This window comes from Pygocentrus nattereri, chromosome 14, assembly GCF_015220715.1.
Source record: "Pygocentrus nattereri isolate fPygNat1 chromosome 14, fPygNat1.pri, whole genome shotgun sequence".
Taxonomy (NCBI): domain Eukaryota; kingdom Metazoa; phylum Chordata; class Actinopteri; order Characiformes; family Serrasalmidae; genus Pygocentrus; species Pygocentrus nattereri.
The window spans coordinates 29,745,355-29,758,716 of NC_051224.1; the positions used below are offsets into that span (position 1 = coordinate 29,745,355).

At 38.0% G+C, this 13,362-nt stretch overlaps 1 protein-coding gene across 5 annotated transcripts in view; it reads right to left on the reverse strand.

Annotated features, from left to right (window-relative positions):
- Positions 1-1,154: 1,154 nt before the first annotated feature.
- Positions 1,155-13,362, reverse strand: part of slc2a9l2 (solute carrier family 2 member 9, like 2) — a 321,644-nt gene continuing 309,436 nt past the window's right edge. For all 5 annotated transcript variants that reach the window (XM_017705365.2, XM_017705366.2, XM_037544988.1 and 2 more), the window contains one exon: positions 1,155-2,587. In XM_017705365.2, coding sequence (XP_017560854.1) covers positions 2,276-2,587 — 312 coding nt within the window. In that variant the 3' untranslated portion in view covers positions 1,155-2,275. The remainder of the gene's footprint in view (positions 2,588-13,362) is intronic.

Here is a 13,362-nt window from a genome sequence, read left to right on the forward strand (position 1 = left end):
ACACGTAAATCGGAATAGTCTAGCCATTTGGAATGCAATTTCTATCTGACTGAACGACGTAGGTAAACCTCTAAATAATCCGTTAAATAGAAGAATAACAGCCATGTAAATGCCTGAATCCGATTACACTCCAATCAGAACGTGTAAGTAGGTTCTGCGCATGCGCGGCACGTCATAGAGAAAGTTTTATAACGTTCAACATGGCGGAGCAGAAACTGGTCTGCACAGGAGACGAAGTTTATGCTCTTAGCTGGAACTTAGATGGACGTCCACTTTATGTGTCTCAGAACACGATGTCTTCCTCTCGTCGCTTCCTTTATAAGTACAGGTGAAGGACGTTTTTCGGAATCTGACATCAGTTTAAAGCCATTAAAAACACAAGCACACCAACTGGAAACTCATCTCATGATGTTCACTCTCATGGTAACATTTACGCTGGGTGCTACTCCACTCATGCGTGTCATTTTGCATCGGATTGCTTGTAGTGAGCATGTAAACAAAGATTTTCATCAGATTGTTGAATAGAGTGAGAATAAACACCTCAGTCTGAATCTGTAAACCGTTTGTTTTCAGTTGGATTGGCAAAAATCTTTGCATGTAAACACAGCGACTTACTCCTCTACTCTTAATGAGAGATGCTGCGCACGGTCAAGTCTCAACATGAACTATGGCTGACTCGCAGGGCCAAATAGGATTTGCGTTAATGGCACTATTTTTTAATCACGTTAAATTGAGGCCGCGTTAATGTGTTATTATCAGGTTAACTTCGACAGCCCTAATTTTTATTCATTTTTTATGTTGCATCTTTCTACCTTCCTACTATTTTTGTGAACCTATGAAATTACAATAGTGAACTAGCATAAACTTAAGAATCATTATATACATTTATCTCCAAACAAAATGGTGTTCAGTATCTGGCATATGTTAATGAAATACTTTCCTATGCGAATTATGTCAATGATAATATACATTTTTTGAGTGATTTAAAAGAGGTTAAGAGAGATTTCTAAGCAAATTGTGAAGTGCTGGACAACTGAGAACTCTGTGAAAGAGTTTAGAGCTGCATGTACTACTGAGCTATATATTGCATATACTTGCACTTAAACAACTTGTTAGAAAAGGTTTCCCTACAGACATCCAATCACAATATCAAATTCACTTTGCATGAAATACATTTTATTCAAGTAGCATGCGAAGCATTTAAGTTCAGTTGTGTAATCCCCTTTGATTGTGTCACATTGGCAACAAGGTAGAAAAGGCAGATATAAAATGTACTGGCTCTTTACTGAGTTATGGCACATACAGGACAAATGCTGTCATAAGGCATTTACTCACCCAACACATAAATGTATAAAATTATTTCAGCCCACTTTATATTAAGTTTCTCTAATAACTGTGTAGTTACATATTAACACCATTAGCAACAACACTGTAACTACTGATGATTTAGACAATGTTACAGGTGGGTTAAAGAAGTAAAACCTGTGTAATTACACATGTATCAACTTCAGTTTTGCTTAATGTAATTACACATCTGTATCTTTTACACAGGACCTTTCTTGTAGTTTAGTGTTAAAGATACACTTAAAAATAAGTGGACTTCTTATGTAGCTATTATGTAGGTACTGTGTAATAATGAGGTGCTAATATAGACTGCTTTGGGGTAATGCAATGCATTTAATTAACGTCATAAGAGTTACATGTTAAGATAAGGATACATCTACTGTACTGTCACATTACAGAGAGGTTTAAAGCTGAAACTTGTTACAGTGTCAAAGCACTAGAAACATTAATGCTAGCTACATGTTAGGAAAGCTGGCAGATGCAGTGTAAGTAATGCCTTAATCTACGTTATTAAATGCATCCTTTTACTGCTGAGAAAAGAAAAACTAAAAATGTTGTTCCAATCTGATTTTACACAATTACATTTATGCTATTACCTTTACGTGATTACATGAGAGAGAATAGACTGTTACAACTATTAAAATACACTTGTGTAATTATATTAGGCAAAACTGAAGTTGATACAGATGTGTAATTACATAAGGTGTAATCCATCTGTAACAGTGAATAAATCATTAGTAGTTACATTGTTGTTGCATATGTTGTTCACATGTAACTATACAGTTATTAGAGACACTTAATATAAAGTGGGACCAATTATTTTACCTACACATTGCTGTAAATGTTATACTGTATCATTTCAATAAATCAAATAGAAAACCCTGATGTTACAAAAGTTGCCCCAACAAATAAAATGGGATTCATTTGAGGATCAGAAGGAACTCTCCATCTCTACTGCGTTGCTGTCTTTGATGTTAATGTCATTGGTGAAACTGTTAATGTCATTTGGTGAAGCAGTTTGGCCTTTCAGTCCATCGCCGATCTCCACCTGTCCTGGTTTAACAGGAAAAACATCCTCCATCTCTTTATCAGGCATCTGGGATATTTTATTAATCTTAGAAAAGCTCTGGCTGATCTCAACAAATGTCTTGTTTTTGGTCTCTGGGAGGACAATGAGGAGGTAGACGGCTCCGAGGACGCATACCACCACGAAGACCATGAAGGCATAGGTCTGGAGAGCATTCTGCAGAGACACAGGCAGAAACATGTCTTATTTATGCACAAAAATGTCATTTATAAAAATTACACTACAGGCAGCACATTATTTCACAGTCAGGTCAAGTAACACAACACCTCTGATAGGCTTCTACTATTAGTCTTTGGTTAATCTGGATGCTTCTGTCTAATGATTAGACTCTCTGTGCTTACTGAGCCTTTAGCTCCAGTTTAAGTGCATTCTGCCCACATATTATGGACAAAACTGGCACACAAGCTAAAATGTGCAGTTTACAGGCCGTAAACTGTAATGTGCCTCTCTTCTACATGTGTATGCAATTAAAGGAAAACAGGGGGATCACACAGTAAATGTATATATTATATATGATATGTTCTTCTTAACTTCAGATGTCTATGTCAGTAAGCATCAGCATCAAACTCCTGCCCACTTTACCCATTGTCATGTTCACTGACCACTGAGTACAGCTTTACGAGAAGAGTGATACACCATTGTAAAACCAGTGTGGAACCATTAAGGCCTTCTAAGCCTTCAGACAAGCAAAATTGAAAAAGATACATAAAGGTCATTTTTAGTTCTTCAGTGAAGGAGTCCCTGTAAAACTGCTACATGTTAGAACAACATGTTAATGCGAGTCTTATTAGCCTCAGATAAAACATGGAATGTCTTTTACAAGATTCAAATGTGCTAATCTAGAACTGCCAAGAATATTCATGATACTTGCTGTTATCTTAGGCAGGGCTTACAGTACATGACTTTCACTCTGATTTTAGGCCTGATTGTCAGTCTTGCTGAGTCTGTGCTGGTTGGCTGAAGTCTGCAGGAGAAGTCAACAGGTGGGAGAGAAAATCAAATAGTGTAAGTGGTGCTCAGACTCAGATTTTTTGCCTCCTCTGATGGCTGTAATCTAGAAGTGTATACTGTCAGTGACTCAATCTAAATGGATTCATCCAGCAGCCAATGAAAACTGAGAGTGCAAAACAAGAAAATAATGCATAATCAAGGGCATGTACATCAAAACCTATATACATATACTCACTGTCCAATGAAAAACAAGTACATCTAAAAAGGCAATGTTACAGGAGAGGGCAAGACAATTCTTTACTTTTAACTTCAGTTAAAGTTCCTGCTATTTTAGAAATTTTCTATTGGTCCATTCACGTTAGCTTTTCCATACAATGTAAAGCACAGCTGCCACATTAAAATGATGTAGATAAATAAAGATTGACCAAAAAGGAAATACATGTTTTTCATTGGACAGTGACGATATGTAGTTTAAGCCTTTTGAGTGAGCATTTAGTGCCATCACAAAATCTGCCTATTCTGTGCTCTGTATGTGGTTATAAAACCTATTTGTTATGTGTGTGTTGGGGGCGGGGGGTGTGTAACACTTCTGTATCTTGTGGGTGTTTAGTTATAACACACTCATGTTTACAGTCTGGCAGGAGCAAGAGAGACAGACAGCCCTGAGGACAGCGGTCAGGAGACATCACACACACACACACACACACACACACACACACACACACACACACACACACACACACACACACACACACACACACACACACACACATCCGTTCTATATACTATATATAGCCACTATGACTCAAGGCCTGTGTACACGTGTATGTGTTGTGCTTGTTTTTGTACATTTTCAGGACAAAAGCGCCCAGACTTTGAAGAGGTAAACAGGGCTATCCTAAAGGAACAACAAATTCCTTTCATTTTTAATGAAAGAGGACAGCTACTTCCTTTTTTAACAACTGAGGTTAGGGTTAAGGATAGGCTTGGTATTATGATTACAAATTCTGAAAAATATATAAATAATATTATATATATATATATATATATATATATATATATATATATATATATATATATATATATATATATATATATATATATATAAAACGCAAATATAGCTATTTTATTTACAATCCATACCTACCAGTGAATGTCTCTGTGTCTTCTGATATTTGTATCTAAAGTTTTTGGTGGTAAAATCAAGTCAAGTTAAGTTTCAGACCCCATGGTGTAACAATAATATTATATAGACGGTAAACAGGAAAATTGTGAATTTAAATAGTCACAAAAGAAAAAACACTAAATATTAATCATAAAAATAAACATTAATCATAGAAAAATTAGAATAATAAAAAAAGAATATAAACATAAGATATCCTGAAATTAACAAGAAAGTGACATAGGGCACATACAGATTAAGGTCTGTGGGTATAAATAGTGCAAATATAAACATTAGTGAAACTAGAATGAGCTTATGGAGCAGTGGCTGAAGAGGGGGAGGGTGGCAAAGTAGGGAGAGCATCCTGAAAGTGGTAAATCTGAAAATCTAAGCTTCATTTAGGCCTATTTTGCCTTACAGCACCCTGCATGTGTCATTTCTCCATTCCACTTTAATCCAGGAGTGTCAACATGTAATAATTATCTGAATTCATAATGACCAAACATGGTAATAAATGGTAGTAAAAGGTTACATTTCATAAATTAAAGATGCATGAACAGTTTGCTATAATGTGGGAATCATTTTTAACAGTTTCCCATCTGGAAATATTATTTGTAAGCCCTTACACTTAGGTAAGGCAGTGTTTATTAAGAATGAATGAATTTATACTTATAATCCTGTTCTTGAAAATACAGTAAGATCTTTTAAATGTAGATCATCCATTTTTAGGCCATTTGTGAGCTTCTGTAAGCTAGTTTTCTGTTTTATATACATGTGTTTGACTGACATTGTTAAAAGGTACTATTACCTTATTATTATATTTTCAAACATGGTTACTTACACTGTTAACCTGATATTCAGCTCAAGTTAAAATGATAAGCTAACTGATTACATAAGGTAATCTTTTGAGTTAACTCAGCTTGAGGACTGTTCACCCAACTCAAACTTCGTTATTTATTCTGAAGTTCTTCCAACTCAATTTTCTAGTTCTGCATCTCAGATAAAGAATATAAATGAGATGTTTTTTGCTCACAGCTGGGACTCTTTCCATCACACAGTTCCTTCAGACATTTTCTCCTCTTGGGTACTCACCTATGGATACCTATGACATTGCTTGGATTCAAAGTTATTGTCTCTTGTTGGGGTGATGGCAGTGCCAGTTATTCAGATTTCATGTCTTTAAAAAGTTAAATACACTGCAGAAAATATACAGTTCTGTGCAAAAGTTTTAGGCATCTAAGTATATTTTTAAAAAATTTACCTCAGCAGTGAGTTTATCACAATGTACATTAGAATGAAGTTCTTGACACCTTCACAGGCACCACATAGACTTGTTAATATAATCAATTACATCATGAGCACAATTTAATTAAGTGACCCTTATTGGTCCCACCCCACAATGGGGAAATTTCACCTCTGCATTTAACCCATCCACATACACTCTAGTGAGTGCACACACACTAGGGGGCAGTGAGTACACTTGCCCAGAGTGGTGGGCAGTCCAATCCGCAGCGCCCAGGCAGTTGGGGATTAAGTGTCTTTCTCAAGGACACCTCAGTCATGTGCTGTCAGCTCTGGGGATCGAACCGGTGACCTTCCAGTCACAAGGCTGGTTCCCTAACGTCCAGCCCATGACTGCCATGAAACACTGAGTGGTCAAACCAGGAGTTGCTTTTTAACTATATATATATAAAAAATTATTAATATTCTATACACTTTGTTTATTGAAATATTAACACTTTTCTCAGCAAATAAACACAAACTACACAAATAAATAGATTTAGAAAATGTGTCTTGGGTGCCTAAGACTTTCACACAGTACTGTATATTGTTTAAACTTTAAAGAATAGCATGGTCACATGTAGTGCCACTGTCTAATCATTCATCCCACCATGAGGAGTTTATGAGTTTGAGGCCTAGCAATGCCATAGCTGTCCATTTCTAGAAGCCCAAGAGGGGAAAATGCCTGATGAGAGAGTCCTCGCTATGGAGAAATTGAATAAATAAGCAAATTTTATATTGCTTACCTAACTGAGATGCAGAACTAAAAAATGTTCATAAGTTGAGTTATCTTACAATCAGTTACATTATAATTTTAAGTTAAGCTGACTCATATTTACAGTGTACTAGTCAAATTAGTTGTCGGTTGTTTATGAATTCTGATTAACAGGACGTGCAGAACATATTCAGAACACATAACATGTATTCATATGCTTGCAAACTGAATTGTAACCCTGTTGCTAGCATTTACTACCACGTCTGATCATTGTGAATTCAGATATTTATGAACTGGTCATGCTCTTTAATGTCACATAAAGACCTTTCAAGTAGGCATGTAACTAAAATATCGATTAACATGTAACTCAACAGTCAACAAAAAATTAATAACTCATTTACCGAGGACGTTAGTAATGCATCATATGAATACATTTATGCCACATTTCTAAGTTTGATTACAAATGTGGTTCTGTTTGCCAGGGTATTAATGGACACATTATGCATAGGGGTCACTTGCAGCAACCAAAAAAACTTCCTTAGCAGTCAAGCAAATCTCAAAACCTTTTCAGCAGCTGTGGTGCATTTAAAAAGCCTAAACAACATGACTTTGTAATCTCCACTCATTTTGCGGGAAACTCACAAATCTTGCTACCCTGCATGAATACCAGGAGTGAAACATGCATGTGGGAAATAGTGCCATAGTAAATATGCACACTTAAAATATATACCAACTGTTTTCCAACTGTTAAATGCAATTTCACTCTAGCAGCTGTTTTCACATTGTTCTGAGCAGTTCTGAGATCACTCATGTCAATTACTTTCTCAATTTTGTGCTAGTACTGACTGGACCCAATGTCCTCCATAGTTCCCTATGGGCGCTGCTCTACAGAAATGTGGGAAAAAGTGATATGATCAGATTAGTCATCCTTTAAGTTATTCTTCACAAGTGGGCAAGTGCATGTGTGATGTACTCCAAAAGAAAAGTACTGGTCTAAATGCTTGACCCTACATTGAGGGGGTCTGTTATGTTGTGGGGGTCATTTTGCTGGTGTGGTTTAGGTTCATTTGTACACTTTAAGGAAAAGGTCACTGCAATGCTATACTATGTCATTCTATGATGAAACGCTTCTACTATTATTGGAATGGCCTCTTGACAATGCCCCCATGCACAAGGGCACACACCATCAGAGTGGTTGGATGACTATGACAGCCTTTGCTATCACTAGATCTTGGCATAACTGAACACCCATTGGAGATTTTAAGGCACGTGTCTTGACTCTGTATAAAACCAAACCTGTGTGACAGTGGCGTGTATGGAGTGTGGCAGTATGCTAGCCCTCAGTGGAGCCTGCAGCACTAAACTGGATTTAATGCCATATAAAACTGTCACAGTGCTTTCACCATAAGAATTGAAGTGCTGCCAGTAAACAGCAGCAGTGTGAGCTATAAACTCCATTCATATACAAACCCCACCAGACAACATCTGAAATAATCCAAACTAACTTAGCAAAGCCAAACACAATAAAAAATAAGACACCTTACATGAACAGCTGATAAATCTTACTAGGGATACAGCCAAATATGGATACACATTTTGTGCTGTCAAGTCTTTCCAACCACTGGCAGCCACATGGATGGTGTTTTTATAGAATATCTCATCTTCTGTTTGGGTCTTCAGGCTACTCACTGGCTGGTTTATGGATTGAATCCATCCATATTGTAGCTGGTCAACTTCTTCCTCTTTTACCTTCAAATCCTCTGAGCATGATGGTCTTCTCCAATGAATTGGTTCGTCTCAGAATATATCCAAATTAAGATGGCTTTATTTTGGTTATCTGGGCTTTGTGTGAGACACGAGGCTTGATTTGCTTGAGGATCCATTCATTTGTTTTCTTTGCAATGCAAAGTACTCTTAAAAGTCTTTGCCAACACCAAAATTCAAAGACATCTATATTTTTCCTGTCACACTTGTTCAGTGTCCAGCTTTCACATCCATGAAGAACCACAGAGAAAATCATAGCCTGGACTGTTCTGATCTTTCTTTGTAGAGACAAATCATTACAGATCTTTTCAAGCTCCTTCATCTGTGTCATATTTCTTGAGTGCTGGATCCTTATTGTTAATAATTGATCTGTTGTTAATAATTGATCTGAGTAGGCAAAAGCTGCCCACCTTTTCCACATCTTCTCCATAAAGTTAGTGGTCTTTCCTCTTCATAACATTACAAGTTAATTGATGTTTCTTCCCAAAGTCCCAAATCCTTGATTGTCTTCCTCCAGTCCTGCTTCTGTCATTATATGTTCTGCGTACATTGAACAAGTATGGTGATAGTATGCAGGCTTGTTTAAATACTTTGCTAATGTGATGCCATTCTGTTTGTCCATTTTCTGTCCTGACCGTGGCTTGTTGATCAGTGTAGAGATTCTTCATCAGAATAATGAGATTCTCAGGCATTCCCATTTTCCTGAGCACATTCCTTTATTTATTGTGGTCAACACAGATGAAGGCTTTGCTGAGACACAGAAGTCATAAAAGGAAGGACAGATGGTAGAAAAAGTTAAAAGGTTTGTACTGCATTAATTGCAACAGGAGAAGCAAAGAAAAAAGAAAACAACAAGAAAGAAAGACTTTACAAAATAAAGAGGAAAGAAAAGATAAAAAGACACAGGTAAAACAAAATATAAGGACACAAGAAAGAAAGAAAATAGCCATTAAAAGGCTGAAAAGGAGTGTACAATAGAAGCATTTTACACAAGCACAGCCAATCAGCTTGACTTTGTTTCGACTATCAGGGTTGTTGGTCAGCCAAGCCTGACTCCCAGACATGTCCTGGAAGCGGTCACTGCCACCTGGGAATCCCATCTCTATATGGGGTGTACCTGGTCTGCAATGAAGTTTAGGTCGGTGGCTGACATCCACATCAATGTCCAGACCTAGGCTTTCCCAGAAGAACGTTGTCCAGAGGCTCACAGTCTCTCCACCAGCTTGTCTTCTTCCCTCAGTGCATCCTGGTGCCATCATTTCTCCGGGTAAACAGTGCACAAACCCGACATGATGTAAAATAAAAATAGGACTCACCAGACCAGCTACTCTTCTTTCTTTGCTCCAAAATCCAAAGTGGTTAGCACAGGCATTCTGATCAGTCTGCAGCTACACATCCCCATATGCAGCTGAATGTGATGCACTGTGTGTTATGACACATTCCCCCAGTAACTTTAAAAAAAACTCTGTGACTTCTCTCAGTTCCATCTAGATGGGACAACATTCCTTGTCCTTGCCCAGTGATGAGCTATGAGTGCCCAACACCCTGTCACTGGTTCATGGGTCTGTCCCTCTTGAGACCTCTGTCAGTAGATACTCAACCCCTGCTGACCACAAGCCTCGGAGATGTTTTGATGTTAGTCATCTGGCCATAATGATTTGGCTGGGTCTTCACCCTTGCCCATTTCTCCCACATCCAACAAGACAACAACAAGAGCCAACAGTTCACTTACCATCTCAGACCTTGACACTTGGAGTTGTTACAAGATAAACAACATCATTTGCTTGCTCTGTGTAGCTCACTGACATAATAAGTGAGTGCACAGTGGCAGATCCTAATATTGTGTTTAATGCAGTGCTTCTATGAAACAAAACTGTCAAAGAGTGTCTGAATGTTATGAAAGTCATTCAGCACATTCAGCTCACTTTTAAATGAGCTCTACAAAATGATTCGTCCATGAATTGGGTATCACTAATACAGTTACATTGTTTATAGAGTGTGCTACACCCCAACACATACACACACATACACTTGCATTATACGTTGTGGGTGACCTAACAGACACTCTAACCCCATTGTTCTGACCCATCTTTTTGCAGGAGTCCTGTGGAGTGACGTTTCTGAGCCTCTCGGTGCTTTATGCCTTTTACACACACCCACACACAGAACGATAGATATGCACAGAAGTGACACAAACTGATGTTACGTGTACTCACAAACACACACACACACACACACACACACACACACACACACACACACACACACACACACACACACACACACACACACACAGATAGCCTCGCTGAAAGTAGGTTGCGAGAGTGCTCTCTTTAAAAGGACTTTATGAAAGCAAAAAAAAAAAAAAGCAGAAATCTGCCTTGGTGAAGCTGGCCTGAAATGAAATGGACAGCAGCTCTTGACATATGCAGAAGCAATTTATAACAAAAAAGCACTGTGGAAGTGCTCACAATTCCAAAGACACATACCTGCCTTCACACTTATGCACACAGGCCCAGTCAATAGCCATTATCTGTGGTGCAGAAGCAGAAAGACTCAATACCAAGAAGAAAAACAGTGTGAGTAGAAAGATGGATGGATGTGCACAGCAGTTCTTGAGGAAAACACAATATATTTTTGGTATTTTCCATGATCTGACACATCATAATATATTTATTAAGTGACAAAAGCAACAAAAAACTAAATTCACAATATATGCACACTTCAGTGAGGGTCTAATTGAATCCTCTTTTTCGAAAGTGCAATAGCACAGGGGGCAAAGGGCACATTTATTGCACTCTCTCCAAATACCACATTAAAAGTCTTATTGGACAAAAGGCCATCATACAATGGACATGCCATCCTGCACAGCATCCAAAACTGCAAAATCATCAATCACACCCTCACTGCCAAAGGTCAAAGTGTGTCAGGGCCAGAGTTGGACTTGTTCTTTAGACCAAGAGTTACGCAATACAGACCAGCCCACCTGTTGCTTTTCTTACTCTAATTGATTTATTTATTTTCTACATTCAGATAACTAAGGTGGCTAGCTACTGACAAAATGAAAACTGGTGAAAGCTTTCATCATAAATGTGACATAATCATGGCAGTCAATATACTACAAATCAATGCTAAGTATGTTAAGGTTGGCATTTGTTGTAGCTCAACATGCTCTGTTATGTCCACTTCCTCCTTCAGTAGCTTTTTCATTGTCTTCTCGATGCCACTTTCATTTTTTGTAGTGTGTTATTTGTTCTCTCCATCTTCACATGGGTCACATTGGTAATATAAAAAGCAATTAACTCCATAGAACACTATCGGGCAGCTTGGGGCAGTCGTAGGCTGGAGGTTAGGGAACTGGCCCTGTGACCAAAAGGTTGCAGGTTCGATCCCAAGTGCTTCACGGATGGGTTAAATGTGGAGGTGGAATTTCCTGGTTTGTGGGATTAAAAAAGTTTAACTTAACTATTGTGTTAGCCAGTACCAATAGCACTGAATTTATACACTAATATCTCAAATTACACACTAGAATGCATACAGACATCCAACTGTAACTGCTGAATTATTTAAGGTAAAAAGGCAAATGAGTAGCTTCATCTAAAGTCTATCCACTTTTATACTGACATGAAAATATGGGTCAGTTATTTTAAACACAGCTTTTTTTTTATTTTAAAATTAAAATAGTAAATAGTGTAAAGTGTGGTCATGGCTGTGACATCACAACCATAAGGAAATGAAATTATGAGTGAAGCAGGGAGTGAATGGTACATTTTCAACAAACAAAGCTTACAAAGTACAACAAACTCATTTTAATAAACCAAGAGGAAATCTAAGCATCGAAGAGTTTATTTTATAAGATTTGACCTGTAGATAGATTTAAAGCTACTATTTTTTCCAGGATTAAATGAGAATTTTTACTTTAGTCTGTTCTTATAGGTTTCGCTGTCTGTACTGGCACCATCTAGAGTGCCAGTAGAGTAGAGTTGCACATATTCACATTTGTTGTTTGCCTTGTTGTTCGTGTCTTATTTTGTTAGAATTTTTATTCTTATTACTTTCAAATTAAATTTTTCTAAGGCAATCCTATATTGTAAACTGCCATCATTTCTATGCATAAATCAAAGTATGTTTTATGTAATAATGTGTGTTTGAGAATACACACAAAATGTTTCTAAGGGTGATGTTCTTTGTTTTTTTTTTCTCTCATGACTTGGTGATGGCATCTCCTACCCCCTCAAATCAAGTCCTCATGATATGGGTGCTTGAACACTATAGATCCATTAACGGCAAAACTTCTGTCTATTTCTGATGTTGTAAGTCACATGAGTCAGTCATATGAAAGCGTGTGTTTTAAGAGCAAACTGTACCTGAACTGGAATCAAAGCGCTTTGTGCTGTCAGTGAGATTAATGTGGGATTATGAGCCTTATGACCTACACAATCCCTGGCTGTAGGCCAGAACAAGAAACCATAATCCACTGAAAAAAGAAAATCTCTCTCTCTCAACCCACTCACACTCGCACACACACACAACCACCCACCCACACAAACACCCACCCACCCACCCACACAAACACCCACCCACCCACCCACCTACACACCCACCCACCCACCCACCCACACACCCACCCACCCACCCACCCACACAAACACCCACCCACACACACACACACACAACCACCCACCCACACACACACACACACAGCTGTCATAACCTCAAAACACCTCAATGTATTATGCACAATTGCTTTACTTGAAACAAAACACTTTTACACAATCCAAAAATCACAAACCTAAAAAAAAAAACAAAACATCATATTTGACTCCCTGCATGGGACCCAACTCCAAACACACCTACACCCGCAGCTCCTAAACTATCCTACCTTCCGTTTCCATGGTAACATGGTCACCTGTTGCAGACTTCTCATTAGAGAATTTTGCTCTGTGACAATCCCAACACACACATACGGTCAAATTCAATGGCAAGAGGTTCCCATTCGTCTGGCGTATATTCATAAAATATTCCCAAAGGTTGCTTAGGCAAGAACACACACACACA